At 40.3% G+C, this 17,914-nt stretch overlaps 1 protein-coding gene across 1 annotated transcript in view; it reads left to right on the plus strand.

Annotated features, from left to right (window-relative positions):
• ADGRV1 (adhesion G protein-coupled receptor V1) overlaps positions 1–17,914 on the plus strand; it is a 527,902-nt gene that overhangs the window by 431,399 nt on the left and 78,589 nt on the right. Inside the window, exon 87 of the mRNA XM_059416383.1 lies at positions 4,776–4,933. Coding sequence (XP_059272366.1) covers positions 4,776–4,933 — 158 coding nt within the window. The remainder of the gene's footprint in view (positions 1–4,775; positions 4,934–17,914) is intronic.

The raw sequence follows: 17,914 nt of genomic DNA on the forward strand, positions 1-17,914 counted from the left end.
AAAGAAGAATCAATGAAACAAGATGGAATTGGGAGGGAGACAAACCATAAGTGACTCTTAATCTCACAGAACAAACTGAGGGTTGCTGGGGGGAGGGGGGTTGGGAGAAGGGGGTGGGATTATGGACATTGGGGAGGGTATGTGCTTTGGTGAGTGCTGTGAAGTGTGTAAACCTGGTGATTCACAGACCTGTACCCCTCGGGATAAAAATATATGTTTATAAAAAATAAAAAAATTAATAAAAAAAATACATTAAAAAAAAAAGATAAAATATAATTTAGATGGACTCAAATCATAGTCTCACATACAAGGAGCTCCCAGCATCTTTCCCAGTATTTTCAGCAGTTGTGAGGGGAGCTTATGTCTCTCCTGGACGTCTTTGCTTCTGAGTTCCTTCTTATGCTGGCTTCATACAGGAAAAAAGAAACTGAAATACCCCATGCCACCCACATGATTGATTTTTTTTTTTTTAATGCCAAGCTAGGTAATGCAAGTGAACACACTTCAGTAAGTACAAAGTGCTACCTAGGGGAGGTAATAATCTTACTAAATTAGAAAGTGACATAGGGGTGCCTGGGTGGCTCAGTGGGTTAAAGCCTCTGCCTTCGGCTCAGGTCATGATCCCAGGGTCCTGGGATCGAGCCCCGCATCGGGCTCTCTGCTCAGCGGGGAGCCTGCTTCCTCCTCTCTCTCTGCCTGCCTCTCTGCCTACTTGTGATCTGTCTGTTAAATAAATAAATAAAATATTAAAAAAAAAAAGAAAGAAAGTGACATAAAGTGTTGTGAATGCTCTAAGAGTAGACTGAAAGGGGAAACAGAGAAGATAGTGAAACAGCATCTTCTTATATCATCTGGCCAAAAACAGAGAGAAAAGGAAGACGTTCTGATGAGATTTTAAAATGAATTATATTATCTGTGGGTTATAATAAGAAAGAGAAAAAATATATAAGAAGAAGAAGAAAGGAGATTTACCCATGAAAGTTTAAAAGGAAACAGCCAAAGTTCATCGTGTGATTACAAAAATCCAGAAATCAACCCCAAAAGAGAAAAGGGTCACCAGAATACTTTGAAGCTGGGTGAGCTGGTAATGACAAGAAGCACATTCTCCTCACCCTTTCTGAGAAAGCAGAGCCACATGGCCTTTGTCTCATTTCTCTGGGGATGGCCAGACCTGTTGTTGTTGAAACAGTAGCTGCCAGGGCGTTCATCAGCTGCCCCCCCTGCCCAGCTCTTGTGTGCCCAGAGCATTCAGTCTCTTCAGTTCTTACACTACATTCCTTTTTTTCCGAGAATTTGTTCCCAACTTTTTTTCCAGAAACTATTTCTAACGTGATAGTCACAGTTTCCTAACTGCACACATCACATTCATATGATCTCATCCTCAAACGCCCTGGATGTACTACTATATAATCTTATTCGATGGGACTGAAAGAAATTCTGGTTGGTGAGGCTTGTGTTTTTTCTTTTCTTGTTGTCGTATTCATTGTTGTTGTGCTTTGTCTTTTCTTTTAAGGGTAGAATATACTTCATTTATCTTGGGCAGTTTTAAACCTATGTCAGAAGCTTTGGGTTTGTTTGTTTAATATATCATTTTGTCCCTGTTTCCCCCAAGATTTTATTTATTTGACAGAGAGATAGAGAGAGAGCACAAGCCGGCAGAGGGAGAGGGAGAAGCGGACTCTCCGCTGAGCAGGGAGCCCGAAGCGGGGCTCGATTCCAGGACCCCGAGATCATGACCTGAGCCGAAGATAGATGCTTAACCAACTGAGCCACCCAGGAGCCCCCCTATGTCAGAAGTGTTAGTCTATACCAGTAGAAATCCCATTCAGACAATATTTATCAGAAAAGTCAAGTAATATCTATTAGCTTTCAAGGAAAAAACAAATAAGGAGAATTTAAAAGAAGGTGTTCCTGTATGAAATATAATTTGAGGATGTGGAATGACACCGCCTTCTCCACCTGCTTTCCTTGGATGGGGTCCTGGGTGTGTGGAAGCCCTGATTGCTACCTGCACTGGTCGGTTACCCTTTTAGCCCTATCTCATTTGCAACTGCCTCATTTGGTAGCATTTGTAGAAGAGTTGTCTGGCTTCCTGGTTCCTAAGAGAGGTAGTATGTACGTACGTACAGCAGATCCTTTTTTGTTGGAGAAAGACTGGCATGGAGTCACAGCTACACAGGAGTTGGCGCAGGCAGGACCATGCGGAGAGCAGTGCTATAATGGGGGAGAGGGGCAGGAGGGGCTGCCTCCAGGACCAGGCATGCTGTGCGGCCAAAGCCCTCTTCATCAGTGATCTGGCTCCACGTTGACCATGTGAAGGACAAACTTCGGGCGCTCTCAGCAGCCCAGTACGTGGGAGATGCCATGACTTGTGCAGCTCCGAAGAAATGGGAGAAAATGGATCACCTCAGAATTGGGTAATTTTCCTTACCCTTCTCTGAAAGAATGGGCCAACATGACTAAGTCATCGTACAAGCAGGGAGAATTGCAAAGGAGGTTTATAAGAGCTGTGGCACTTAAAGGATTCCCTTCTCTTTCCAAGAGCCACTGGTCACTTCTAACTTCCTACGGGTTCACTTTGCCTCTTTTTTTTTTTTCACCTAGGTTGGTGTGCTATTTGTTGGGGTTCTGCTTTCAAGGGTTGTTTTCTAAAGTAAAGGAAAGTTTTTAGGAAAGCCCTTCAAATAGTGACATGAGAACCAAACGTGGTCAGCCCCTGAGAAATGTAGATGTTGAAGGGTCAAGCCTATGCCAAAGCACTTGGTACGATATGTTAATTAATCCCTGAGCAGGTCATAATAGATTCAGTAACCCCATTTTACAGACTGAAGTTGAATTGTGATCACATTTTTGAAGGTAAAAATAAAGCACAGAAGCCTGTGTGAGTTCCTTTGTCAGTGTCCGCGTTGGTCTAAGCCACTTTCGGCCAGATCTGCCTGTGAATCTGTAATTCAGATGAAAACAATTGTTTTAGGTCAGTATACAGAAAATGAGTAGCCAACGTGATTGCTATTTTTAGTGCAGAAATATATTCAAGATCAAAGCCATTAATGTTTGCCTGTTCTAGTTAATCATATGCCTTTTACCTGGAAGATACAGGTCTTCTGGCATACAGATGAGAGTACAGGGATGATTCAGGCTTTGTACTGTCCAAATTAAATTCTAAAAGCCAGGATATTCATCATTCTGACATCTCTTTGCAGATGCAGAATGTGTATTGAAATATCTCTTGAAATGTGTCTTGTTTACTTGAGGAATACATTTGCCAGGTCATGTTAATTAAAAATAATACCTGAGGAAGGTCTACAATGTATCTCTTTTTAAATATGAAATTGAAGCACTGCTTTTCTCAGTTGCTAGAATGGCTGTTTCTCCTGATTACCCGTAGTTTGAATTTTGAGGTTTCCTTCTAAATAGTTTATACTTTTTCCTTGGGTTTTCTTCAGAATCCATTATTTTTGGCTTTATTGTTATCTTAGGTTTATAGATATTAAAAAGGGAAAAGTGAGGAAAAGATATTTGACAGGAGTCGCTCCCTATTATTAAGATTTCTTGTAATAAAAAAAAGATTTCTTGTAATTAGAACTATTATATTATTATAAGTTGTAGGAGGTGTGCTCTTTGTAATACTTCAAAAACACAGTTTTAGATATTGAGCCTATTTAATGGTCCTTCATTTTGACATTTTTTGACATTTTTTATATTTCTTATGTAAAGAACAAGAGGATTTTCTGACTGAGTAAAAATTTCCAGGTACATCCCTGAAACCATTTTCCATGGAATTTCATTGTTACCAAAATAAATAATGTGAGTTTACCTTGAACCTCATTGATCTAAATAAACCCCCGGTAATCATAGATACAGTTGTGTAGTAGAACTTCCAAAGGGAAAGTTATCATTTTCAAGAGAATTAATGGATCTTGGGAAAATATGTAACTTACAGGCACCTAGGTGGCTCAGTGAGTTGGGTGTCTGCCTTTGGCTCTGGTCACGATCCTGGAGTCCTAGGATCAAATCCCGAGTTGGGGGGGGGGGGGCCCCGCTCAGCAGGGGGGGCGGCTCTCTCTCTCCCTCTGTCCCCTCCCCCGCCCCTTCTCTCACTCTCACTTTCTCTCTCAGATAAATAAAATCTTTAAAAAAAAGGGGTAAGTTGGAGCGGGGGGTTGGGGGGGGGGGGGAGTTTGGGAGAAGGGGGTGGGATTATGGACATTGGGGAGGGTATGTGCTTTGGTGAGTGCTGTGAAGTGTGTAAACCTGGTGATTCATAGACCTGTATCCCTGGGAATAAAAATATGTTTATAAAAAATTAAAAATTTAAAAAAAATGTATAACTTAGAAATGACAAAACTGTCTTTCACTCAAAAAACAAGATTATGGAAATGACAGAATGAGCCGTAGGAATCCTCAAATTTGCCTTTAAACAATGCTGCCTTTTATGCAGTGCTCAATGAGATCTTGGTCTATTAGGCCAACAAGATAGAGCTAGAAAAGCGTACATGCACTTCTCAAACTTATTTTGCCATAACCTCTGTTAAAGTTTTCTGAGCACCTCAGGATATGCATGTTCCATTAGAACCAACTTTGTGAAGCAGTGGGTTAGATTTAATCGTGTTGCCTCTACTCAAACAAAGCTTCAATCTAGCATCCAAAAATTGGCTTTTGCCGACATTTCAACCCAGAGAGCTAGTATAAAGTGATGATATAACACATTGCAAATATAAAAGCATTTATAAAGAAGTCGTCTGATTTATCTTATCGCCTCTTCTCTCTTCCAGGTGTTTCATCCCGAACATCTATGCCGCTCTGTTCACGGCAGCCCTTGTTCCTTTAATGTGCCTTGTGGTGGTGTTTGTGGTGTTCATCCATGCCTACCAGGTGAAGCCACAGTGGAAAGCGTATGATGATGTTTTCAGAGGAAGAACAAATGCTGCAGGTTTGGAATGAACCCTATTTGCACTTTGGAGATGGGAACTTTTTAATGGTGGGAAAGTGTCACTGAATAATTGAGAAAGAGAGAAAGAAAGAGGAAGGAAGGAAAGATGGAAGAAAAAGAGGGAGGAAGGGAGAGAGGAAGAAAAGTTAGACTCCACTTCCAGCTCTGAAACCATAAGTTAAGCTATGGCTCCCTAGTTTCCCCACTCCTTGGCACTTTCTGACGTGTCTCTTTCTTCAGGACTTCATAGATTTTATTGCCAGTTCCAGTTTTGTCCTTAAGATATTAATGTTCAAGTAAATGCCTCACAGCCTTGGGAGCTGCTTCCCCAGGCTTTCAAGTCAAGCAAGAACAACCTGTGTTCAGCCTGTGAAATCTATTCATTTCTCTCAGCTTCTGAGACTTCATCACAGACAACCCTCCCTAACGCTCACGAGTGCCATGGTTTGCATGTGGAGTTCTGATTGTGCTGACAGATGTTTAAAAACATATGTGATTGGAGAGCTTCATAACTGGCTACACATGTCTGGTTACTTAAGAGTGCAAGTCTTTCCAACTCAAATTGGCTTTCAGTGCAGCTCATTTTTTCCCTTTGAATCATACTTAACATAGGTTTTTATGATCTGATTCTTTCTTGTTGTTGTTGTTAGATTAGAGTCTCTCAGGAATTTTCTTAACGAGGAACAATAACCACACACCTGCATGGAGAAAATTCCCTCTAAAATGGTGTGAGTGGGGGCGCCTGGGTGGCTCCGTGGGTTAAGCCGCTGCCTTCGGCTCAGGTCATGATCCCAGCATCCTGGGATCGAGTCCCGCATCGGGCTCTCTGCTCAGCAGGGAGAATGCTTCCCTCTCTCTCTTTCTCTCTGCCTGCCTCTCTGTCTACTTGTGTTCTCTGTCTGTCAAATAAGTAAATAAAATCTTAAAAAAAAAAATTAAAAATGGTGTGAGTGACAGGGACATCAGAGAGAATCTTGTGAGCTAGGGCTGGGGACCCCTCAGGCCCATGAAGAAGTCTCCTCTCCTCTAAGTTTTTATAGATCTAAAGCCAAATGTGTGAGAGAGATTTTCACATTTTCAGAGCTTTTCAAAGTTTAAGCAGGATACCATATATGAAGTCCTTTGAATAGTGTTTAATACATTATCATCAGCTCAATAGATATTGTCACAGGATAAGAAAATAATAAGATATTGTCACCTCTACGGTATGAAGTGCCTTCTAGCTTCCAATGTGGGTCAGGGAACACGGGAAAGGATTTTCCTCACGAGGTAAAGAGAAGGGACTTTTTGACATTAGTTTGTAGGCCAGTTTGCAGGACAGCTGTATCTACCAGCTCTTCTCTCTTCCTTCCCATTTAAGCATGCAGTCATTATGTGAGCAGAAATATTATTTAAAGTTATAATTAATCTTAAATTCTTTAAAATAAAGAAACAATATTCAATGTAGAAATCCTACTTTTTCATGGGACATAGCATTTATCCAAAAGCTGTGCTTTTATTCAACTTGGGATTCTTTTTTTTTTTAAGACTTATTTATTTATTTGACAGAGATCACAAGTGGGCCGAGAGGCAGGCAGAGAGAGGAGGAAGCAAGCTCCCCACAGAGCAGAGAGCCTGACTTGGGGCTTGATCCCAGGACCCTGGGATCATGACCAGAGCCGAAGGCAGAGGCTTTAACCCACTGAGCCACCCAGGTGCCCCCTGGGATTCATTTATACATGCCTTTTTTGAACAGAAGGTTTGTTTCTTTCCCCAAATGATAAGATTTCTTCTCTTCTCTGTATAATATAAAAATGCTAGTGTTTGGGCGCCTGGGATCGAGCCCCGCGTAGGGCTCTCTGCTCAGCGAGGAGCCTGCTTCCTTGTCTCTCTCTGCCTATTTGTGATCTCTGTCTGTCAAATAAATAAAATCTAAAAAAAAAAAAAAAAAAAAAAAAAAAGTTTAAAGAAAATGCTAGTGTTTGCATGTTTTTTAAAGTGAAACATAAGGGCCTAATGTAATGAGTTAATTCTTCTTCAATGGCTAAATCACCTTTTGGATATTCTCCATCATAGATATAGTAGATAATAATACTCCAATTATCTGAAAAACATAGCCCTCAAGCATTAAACATAATGCTAAAAGCTTCAGCACTTGTTTCCCAACTAAGGAAACCTCTTGCCATGAAATATTAATAGCAGTATTATTCTATCATGGCTTTTCAAATAAAATTATTATATTTCTAATTCCCCCATTCCCATGACGATTTAGTCTAATAGTCAGTATTTCACACTTGGACTCTTATAGTATTTCCTTGAGTGGTCACTAGTTCTAGTCTTTTTCTTCTCCATCTCATGTTCTCAGATGTCTGTATTTCACCAATGTAAAGTGGATTCCCTCTCTTCAGCATTACAGCCATTCAGGTTCTCTCTCATTGCCTGAGAAAAAAGCCAGTCTCTTTGGCCTACAATGCAGGAGCCCCTACTGTCCACCCACCCAGGCCGTCTTTTCATCCCCAAGTCAGTTACTAGTTATTCTGCATTCTGACCATGCCATGTATTTACTCTTTCCTAAAATTACCTGATCCCACCCTCTTTGCTCATGTAAGGAGAACTCTACTTTGAACTCTTCATTTTTAGTTAATAAAAATCTGTGTGTTTAGTAAATAATGTGGGGAACTGTGGATGAGAGAGAGGTGGAGGGGTTTTATTGCCCTCTCATAATCTCCATTCACTCCCCACAGCTGTCCAAAATACACCCATAATCTAAGTCAAAATGGTTTAAGCACAAGTTAATTCCCCTAGACCTCCCTTTCCAACAAAGTACTACTCAGTCTTCCATAGAAATTCTGAAAGTTCCCAATGTGCTACCTCTTCTCTGAATTACAATTGCCTCTTCACTGAACCACACCAAGTAAGAATTGCCTATTTCCTCATCTATGCCTTTGAGGCACTTTTTCCCTACAGCCATTATAGCACTTATCTTAGAATGAAATGGTGACTTCTTTTGGTGTGTGCGGTTGATTTCATTAATAAATTTGGAATTCTTGGAGGGTAAGGGCCATTTATGATTCATCACTGTATCATCATGGCCTTTTAGAGTACTCAGTGGCTAGCAGGAGCATAGTTAATACTTGTTAATATTAATTATTGTTAATAGTTCATATAATAAATGAATAAATTAATCACAGATGTACCATAAAATCATATAGGTCTGTATCCTTAAGCTAAATATATAGCATTGAAAAGAAGAGGAGTCATCAAAAGTAAAAATTAGAGTATTTATTTCGTTGATCTGTTTGTAGATATCGCTTTGAACGTTATTATCATTGGGGCTATAATTGTTTTCTTGACTTCTGAGATTCTCAAAAATATGTGTTCACCTCTGACTGCTGGTCTAATATTTTCTATTTTATTTGCAACCTACTATAATACACCTCCATTTGAATATACTCCACTTATTTCAAATTCAAGATTGCTAGAAGGAAAAAAAAAGAAAAGATAAAGCATGTCTACTCCACCAAGGAGCATTTGATGCCCTTTTTGAATCTTTTTGCTAAAATTCCATTGCCTTGAGAAGTGTCCAGTCAGGATGGCACTGTAGATCTGTGTATTGCCCTCTGCCCTGCCCCCCAGGAGCCTTTACATAGGAGTCAAGAGACAATCGAACAAGAGAAGGTATTTTTTATTTATTTTTTTTCTTAAAAATTTTATTTATTCATTTGAGAGAGAGAGCACAAGCAGAGAGACAGAGAGAGAGGGAGAAGCAGACTCTTCGCTGAGCAGGGAGCCTGACGTGGAACTCGATGCCAGGACCATGGGATCATGACCTGAGCCTAAGGTAGACAGTTAACCATCTCAGCCACACAGACATCCCAAGGGAAAATATTTTTTTAAAGTAGACATCTCTGTGGCTCAGAAACAGAGCAGGAACACAAAGTAGTAAACTGGACTGAAATGATGGGCCCAATGTTTTTTGTGTCCACAAACCAGTGGCTGCCAGAGTAGCTCAACTGCCGTGGGGTGAACTGGGACCTGAAAGCTTTCACCCAAGACAGGGAGACTAGGGCAGTAGCACCTGCATGAAAGAAGCCTGAGAAAGCCCTGGCACCATAGCCTGTATTTGGCTAAAGGCCTTTGGAAGTCCAGGGAGAATGGAGGCAAAGCATCTCCTCAGTTCCCTGGGCTCAGTTCTCTAGAGTTTGTGGACTGAATCGCTATCCTATCACATGTCACCATGGGGACAGGAAGCCCAAGACATCGAACTAGTTCTCTTGGAACACGATTGCTGACCAGAGGTGCCCATGAAACATTTGACAGAAAAAGGTAAGCAGACAAAGAGAACAACCAGAGACAAATGCTTTCTACTCAGGATTATCTCCCATAAAGAAGTCTCAAACATTGGAGGAAAACCAACAGCCCTTAAAGTCAGTCATCAAAACGCTAAATTTAGGGGCACCTGGGTGGCTCAGTAGGTTAAAGCCTCTGCCTTCGGCTCAGGTCATGATCCCGGGATCCTGGGATCGAGCCCCACGTTGGGCTCTCTGCTCAGCGGGGAGCCTGCTTCCCCCTCTCTCTCTGCCTGCCTTTCTGCTCACTTGTGATCTCTTGCTGTCAAATAAATAAATAAATAAAATCTTAAAAAAAAAAAAAAAGCTGAATTTAAGCCAGAAAAGAATTTAAATAGACAATAAACTATAAATAACTTTGAGAAGTATGTTAGGATCCTAGAAAATACAGAGCTGGAATCCGCAGACTGTGGCCCTCCTGGCTGCTCACCTGTTTGCCCCTGCCATCTCTTCCTTAACAGCTTTGTTGAGGTGTCATTTACAGGCAAAGGTCATCTGTTTAAATTGTGCAGGTCAGTGGTCTTTAGTATATTTATGTAATCATGTGACAGTCACCATAAGCTATTTAGAATGTTTTCGTCACCTCAGAAAGAAACCCCTTTCCCATTAGCAGGAGCTCCCCACCCTACACTTCCCTAGGCCCTAAGTAACCATTAATCAACTTCCTGTCTCTATAGATATGTCTATTCTACACATTTCCAATAATTGGATCATAGAATATGTGGTCTTCTGTGTCCAGCTTCCTTCACTTAGCATAATGTTTTCAAAGTTCCTATGTATTTTAGCAGGTACCAGCACTTTGTTGTTATTTTAACTGACAAATAATATTCCACTGTATGTGTACAGTACATTTTGCTTATCTGTTCATCAGTTGATGGACCTTTGGGTCATTTTCACCTTTTGGATATTACAAAGAATGCTGCTATGGACATTCGCATGCAAGTTTTTGTATTAACATGGGCTTTCATTTCTCTTAGGTATATACCTAGAAAGGGAATTGCTGGGTCATATGCCAGCTCTGTGTTTAATATTTTGAGGCACTGCCACACTGTTTTCCAAAGTGGCTGCCGTGACCTGTTTTTGTAAGTAAATTTTTCTTGGAACTGAGCCACACCCATTTGCTTACATATACTCTATGCTCTCACAACGCAGAATTAAATCTGTGTTGTTGCACCTGAGACCATGTGGCCTGCAAAACCCAACATGCTTAATCTCTGGCCATTTACAGAAAAAGTTTAACAACCCCATATAAAGAAATATTTATTCACTAAAAACAATGAAACATAAGAAACAAAAATAAATATAAACAGGCAAATATCAGAAATCTTAATACTGAAAAATATACTCTTTGAAACTTTAAAATATCTTAATATTTGAGGTAAACCCCAGGTGAGAAGCAGAGACGAGGAATGAATTAGAATCTGATGCTAGGACTGAAGAAATCACCAAGGTGACATACAAAAAAGAGAACATGCCAAAACTAAGCTAGGAGGTAGGAGAAGAAATGGCCAGGAGAAAAATATATAGGGAGTGGAGAAAAAGAAGATTGGAAGACGTGATGGTTGAGAATTTTTCAGACCTGAACGAAAGTTAACACAATTACACATAAAGTAAATACCTATATTATAAAAAGGGGGTGTTGAGAGAATGCTGAAAGTACAGTATATTAGCAAAAAACAAAGTACCTTTTGAAAATTCCCATGTCCGTATTTTTGAAAAACTGGAGAATGAACCCCTTTTCTTCACTTCTGATATTCTGTATTGTTTATAAGTGGCCACCTCCCCCCCCCCACTCCAGAGTTCAGATGCCACAATGAAACACAGGCCACCAAGTTCTCCGTGACCCTCAGCTTCAGAGGCAACACGCAGACCAGTGCCCAAGCTGTTCTCCACTCTCCTCTGAGAAACCTGCAGTTTTTCCACCCCATGTACATTTAATACCTGAGAAGGAAGGTGGTTCTAATTAGGCTCAAGCCGATCCCACTTGGTTCTGTGGTTCCAAGCATACACAAAGGCAGCCTTTTTTTCCCCCCTAAGGCAGCTTAGATGGTTTATAATTTAGTTATATTGTGCCTTGCATTTTTTTTTAACTGTATGAGCATTTTTAGGTAGATGGTATCATGAGAAGTAGATTCTCAAGTAATGAATGAGGAGCTGCAAGTGAATCTCCTCTTCTTATAAAAGCACAGTTTCCTAGTTTTCCAAATGATGTTTAAGTTTTGAGTGTTTGGGGTCATACATTGCCAAGGGTTTTTTGTTTGTTTATAAATCACTTTTAACAAGGAGTCAGGTGCATTATGAGAAGGAAAGGTCAGTTCATAGCTTCCTTTATAGCCAAGCTGGATTTTGTGTTTAAGTATCTGGGTTGATTATGATTATTTACTAACCTTCGAGTTTTAGGTTTGGTAAACAGACGTGATTAGTTAACTCCAGCATCAGACCTCTTTGAGTAAATGGAGAGTTTGCATCAATCATTTCGTTAGGCCTGGAATCTTCCATATTTCTATAAAACCATTCTCCAAACGAATCACTCCTATGCAGATTAGATGTGTCTGACAACACGAGCAATCTTCTATCAACACTGCTATGTGTGGTTATGACTGCTAAGTACCATTCCCTTTACCCTCTGTATTTTGAGTGACTGTTTTGGTTCTGCTAGCCTTTAATTTCAGAGTTCAGATAAACTCAGTGAAATCTAAGGGAAAGAGAGAGACACAGAAGGAGCTTCCCGTGAATAAAATGCACCCTTGTGCTATAGTCTCCCAAAGATGGCCACTGTCAACCCCTTCCTTTCTGAGTGTGGTCTGGGGCGGTGATCTGGCCTTCTGTGGCCCTTTAGCTGTCAGGCTGCTGTGAACCACATTTTCAAAGGTCAGTGGCTCCTCATGAGATTCACTGGCCTCCTCCTCCCTTCAGTGGGGCATGCGGGCGGGGAGGATGGTTCACGAAAAAGGTATGTTCCCTGAACTAGATTTCAGTGTCTGAAACAGCATTTTAAACAAAGCCTATGATTTTAGGGTTTGGTTTTGATCTCTGGCAATGATAAGCTTGTCTCTCTTTTTAGGCTCATTAGAATTTACTGGTTCTTTCTGAATCATCATCCAATTCCTATGTGAGGAATGATTCATGGATCAGGGAAGGAAAATTAATTTGAATAAAAAGAGGAAGTAGCTGATTACAAATCCCTTTCTTATAAAAGCCCACACATATGTGTCAGTATGTTATCTAAAAAGGTAATGGTGGCTTGATCCAGCTACCTGTGGGCAGCATAAATCTGAGTTGTGTGGAATCTCCACTGCTCTCACGACCACTTCTCTGCTTGGGAGCGTATTTGAGGGTGAATGCTTCCATTTTTTTCGGAGGCTCCATTTCCTCATATTGAGAGAGAATAACAACAGTAAAGTAAGTAAAGATTGCATCAAAATTATGAAAATTATGGAAAACTTGCTATAATGAGTATATAATGTATGATCCCTTGTACCCTAAAGTTGAGTGACTTTTTTCTCCCTGGACATTTTGAAAATTTCAAAAAGAGTTTCAGCAAACTCGGCGAAATCCAAAGGAAAAAGAAGAAAAGCAAAGAGGTCCTGGCAAGTGCAGTACACTCTGTGCTGTGTTCTCCAAAGAAGGCCCCTCCCTTTGCATGTGTGCTTCTCCCCACAGAAAGCGGTGGAGTCTTTTTTTCCCCTCCCTTGAAATCTGGACTTGCTCAGACTCGTATAACATGATTCGAGTGAGGCTGCCCCATAATGGGCCTAGGCTTTAAGAGGACTAGCACTTTCAGCTTCCTTTCTCTTGGAAATCCGCCACCAAGTCCAATTACTCTGAGACCACCATGGTGTTAGGAACCCCAAGCTAGTCATGCGGAGTGGCCATGTGAATAGACATGCTTGGCAAGTTGTTTCAGGCATCCCAGCTCTGATTCCAGACACGTGAGTGGAGAAACCTTCTTGGAGGTTCCAGCCTGAGGAGACACCACACAGAGCAGAAAAACTGCCCAGCGTGGACTGTACGACTGTGAGAAGTCATAAATTATCTTAAGCCACTAGGTTTTGTAGTGGTTTATTACATAGTAATCAATAGCTGAAACACTCTGGTTCTGGAATCCTTATGATTCTCACATCAAAATTCTAAGTATGCCATTGTCACTTCAAATTTTATTGCTTGCAGAAACAGACATGGCTTATAAATAAAAACGGGGGGGAAAATGTAGGATTTTTGTTTCCTAAAGTGAAGTCGATGCTTCCACTAAAGCGAAGTAAAAGTAATCTTACCTAGTAACAGCATGTGCTTGAATAGGATCCAGAATGACCAATATAACAGGTTTCACATGTCCTTGGCAGCAGGCTGCTTGTTTGTAGTCTACTCCCAGTCCCACTGCTAAAAAGAAAATGAAAAAACAATGCCTAGGGACCTAAGGAAAACCCCAGAGCTTCTCACTAGACAATGAACAGTCTCTTCCTCTTGAGCTTGAACAAGCTTTGTGAGTACAATTCAGTCTTCCCACATTTTGCCCGTGGTGGTAGGGAAAATCCAGAACATTTAAAGAAACTTTACAGATGCTCATCCTTGGCTTAGATTTATATCTATGACCTCAGTCTTTTTATAGATTCAAATTAGAAATCTCTGAACCTGAAAGATGATGTGTAGTCCCTGAATGTTTGTTTTCTGGAGCATTTAGAAACTCTAAGAACAGTAATATCAGAAGTCAGTTTCCTAAGGCCTAGGACATTCAAATAAAAAAATAAAAAAATAAAAAAAATAGGGGCTCCTGGATGGCTCAGTCCTTAGGCGTCTGCCTTCAGCTCAGGTCCTGATCCCAGGGTCCTGTGATCCGATCCCACATTGGACTCCCTGCTGAGCAGGAAGCCTGCTTCTCCCTCTCCTACTCCCGCTGCTGCTTTCCCTCTTTGTCAAATAAATAAATAAAATCTTGAAAAAAAGAAAGAAAGAAAAGAAAAAAAATAAAATAGTAGAATTGAGAGAAAGCTTAAATCTCTATTTCAACTCCTGATTTACACATGTAACCAAAGAAAAAAAGGGACTGGTCATTTGTAACAGAGCTGAATCTTTCTAGAACTCAAGTTTGCTGAATGTCTTTACCTCATTGAACCTCCTTGTACCTTACCAGTCTCTTTGGATACTGATAAGGACAAGGGAAGTTCTCTGTGAAGGCTATTTCAGTATGAAACTGTTCAATTTACATTTGTTTTCTAGGTGAGCAGAGAGCAATGAGTATGGATAAGATATTGGAAGAAAGAGTAAAGGGCTGACCTATGTACAAGTGGCAGGTGTGAACTCTGTCATGGTGGTCATGGTCATTACCCTCAGCACCACTGACAATTAGGGCTCACCATATGCTAGCCACTGAGCTAAGCATTTTGTATATATTATCTCAGTTTTTACAAGAATCCTCTGAAGCAGGAATCATTATTCCGGCTCCTCCCGCTCCCACCCCCCCGCCGCCATTTTGTTATCAGAAGTTTCATTTGGTAGAGCATATGACTCTCAATCTTGGGGTCCTGGGTTCAAGCCAAAAATTAGGTATAGAGATTACTTTTTTAAAAAGTTTCACTGAGGGGCCCCTGGGTGGCTCAGCTGGTTAAGTGTCTGCCTTCAGCTCGTCATGATCCTGGGGTCCTAGGATTGAGCTCCATTTTGGGCTCCCTGCTCAGTGGGAAGCCTGCTTCTCCCTCTCTTCCTGTCCTCCCCCAATCCCCATGCTCATGCTCACTCACTCACTCTTCCATGTTCTCTCTCTCAAATAAATAAAAATCTTTAAAAAAAAAAAAAAAACTTTCGTTGAGAAAAATAACGTGTAAACATTAAACTAAACCTAGAAAACACTGATTCCATAAAAGTAATTATTAGACTCCATTTCCCAGAAAGAATTTGAAGCCATCGGGTCTGGTAAATTATTCCTTCAATTTCTCATTTCCGAGAAAGACCGCCCGCTCTCCAGCTGGTACTAAAACACAGCTAGTTGTCCTCACTCTTCTCATGTAGTGCAGACATAATAATGATAATAAACTTTATAGAGCTTTAGAAGGATTCAGTGTTGATTCATATAGAACCTTTAGTACACTCTCTGAAACATACTAAGCACTCAGTATATGTTGGTATTTTTATTACCATAACAACTCTCCCAATATGTAATTGATATGGAATACAGTCAGATATGTAACTCCTGTGTCCTGTATGGTTCCTAAATATCTCTCAAAGATGCCTTCCTTTTTTTTTTTTTTTTTTTTTTTCTCTTCATGATTATGCCTGGTATAGTAGTCAGTTTGGGCTGCCATAACAAAATACCATTGACTGGGTGGTTTAAAAAATGGAAATTTATTCCGCACATTTCGAGAGTCTGAAAAGTACCACAGGCTGGATGCTGGCCTATTTAGCTCCTAACGAAAGCTCTCTTCCTAGGTTGCTATGGCCATCTTCTTGATGTGTCCTCACATGAAAGAAAGATAGTTCTCTCCTGTCTCTTTTATAAGCACTCTAATCCTGGGGCACCTGGGTGGCTCAGTGGGTTAAGCCTCTGCCTTCAGCTCGAGTCATGATCTCAGGGTCCTGGACTCTCTGCTCAGCGGGAGCCTGCTTCCCTTTCTCTCTGCCTGCCTCTTTGCCTACTTGTGATCTCTGTCTGTCAAATAAATAAATAAAGTAAAATCTCTGTAAGCACTCTAATCCCATCACAAGGGTTCCCTTCATGACTTAATTACCCTGTAAGTCCCCATCTCCAAATACCATTATATTGAGGGTCAGGACTTCAACATACGACTTTTGGAGGGACATAGTTCAGTCCATAGTGCCTCAGTTATTTCCCCCATCATCTTTTTTTTTTTTAAGTTTTTTTTTAAGATTTTATTTATTTATTTGACAAAGATCACAAGTAGGCAGAGAGGCAGGCAGAGAGAGAGGAGGAAGCAGGTTCCCTGCTGAGCAGAGAGCCCAATGTGGGGCTCAATCCCAAAACCCTGCAATCATGACCTGAGCCAAAGGCAGAGGCTTTAACCCACTGAGCCACCCAGGTGCCCCATCCCCCATCATCTTATACCTAGACAGTTGCAATTGTCTTCAGACTGATATTCGCAATTCTGGTCTGTTTCCATTCTACACTGAACCATCTAAAAAGTGAAACTGATCACCTTAACATCATTCAATAGCAATCTCTAGACTGTAGGATGAAAGGAGAATGCCACTACTTCCCCACATAAACTCTCTGTACTGTAGCCATAATGAACTTGTGTTGTTGCCTAAAAGTGCGATGATTTCTATAAATCCAGACCTAGACAACACAACTGAATTCATTCTTACTTGCTGACTTCATCAGTTATGGTGGTCAGGGAGAAGAGGGAATGGAATCAAAATTACTTCCCATCTTGATGCCCATCGTGAGTAAGTTTCAGTTGGGTGTTAGTAGAAGATATGGTCAGTGTGGTATACATATGGTCAGTGTCTACGAGCATCACAGTGGCATTGTTGCTTAGATGTATTGTGTACTCTTTGACCTTCAGTGTGGTTGGCATCTACTACTGAAGTATGCATACCATTGCCATGCCTCAGTTTGGCCCAGAGAATCAATGAAACTTTCCCAGTTGCTTGTAACTTATGTGCATACGCTGAATTTCCTTGGCAGTTTTTCTGTAAAGTAATAAAAAGTTGAAATTTTAATTTTCCTGGCATTCTCCATTCGTTTAAAGGACTTCCCTTTCCCGCCCACTGATCCTTCTTTATTTATCCTGGAGAAATTACCAATGAGGCATTTCTTCCTTCCACTTTGAAAGCTACATAAAACAGTTATTCATGTTTTGCTTTGATCTAAAAGCACATTCATTTCTTTTTTAAATGGATGACTGAAATCTTCCATTCAGCTGTTGACTGATGAAAATAAAATTTCTGATTTTTTTTAATGTGTCTCTCTCAAATTTGTATTCAGACTGTTGCTAAAGAATGTATATAAAACTCTACCAGAGAGCAGAAAAATCAGTTTTTCAATGCTGTTTTATCTTGTATTATTTACAGCATTGAAAACATTATGCTCTATGAGCCACCTTATTCAGTGTCATTGTGGTGATCCTGTAACAGACCACGACTTTTTCTAGTCAGCCAAATCCCAGATTCTTCAGTATAAATTCCAATCTCGATCTGCAGCTTTTTCATTTACCATTTATTGCCATTCTCATTATTTAGAGGGAGCTCCAATTTATGATTCAATGCCTATACAATTCTTTAAAATATATATAGTTACAAAGTAATTGCTTGATCACACATTAATCACTTGCTACTATATTAAAGAGAAGATCCAGAAACAAAAGAAAGTAAGATTGCTAGAATTAAGGAAACAGGAAGTGGTGATGCGTAACCTGGGGAATTAGCAATTGCATCATAGTTTCTTTAAAAATGTATAATTGGCACTGTGATCATAATGCCACTTAATAGTTTACATAGTATAAAAGTCAGGAAGTTGAATATGACATCTTTATAAGTTGTTTCCTTCCAGAAGAAAAGTATGCCATCACCATATCAAAAGTGAAGTTTGAGTTTCTTTGGGCCAAAAGGCAGTAACAAACTTGGTCTGATCCTTTCACAAAAGTACTCTTTCAGTTACCTTATCATAAGTGAAATGGCCTGCCTCATAAAAGATCACTTT

Source organism: Mustela nigripes, chromosome 12 (genome assembly GCF_022355385.1).
Source record: "Mustela nigripes isolate SB6536 chromosome 12, MUSNIG.SB6536, whole genome shotgun sequence".
Taxonomy (NCBI): Eukaryota; Metazoa; Chordata; class Mammalia; order Carnivora; family Mustelidae; genus Mustela; species Mustela nigripes.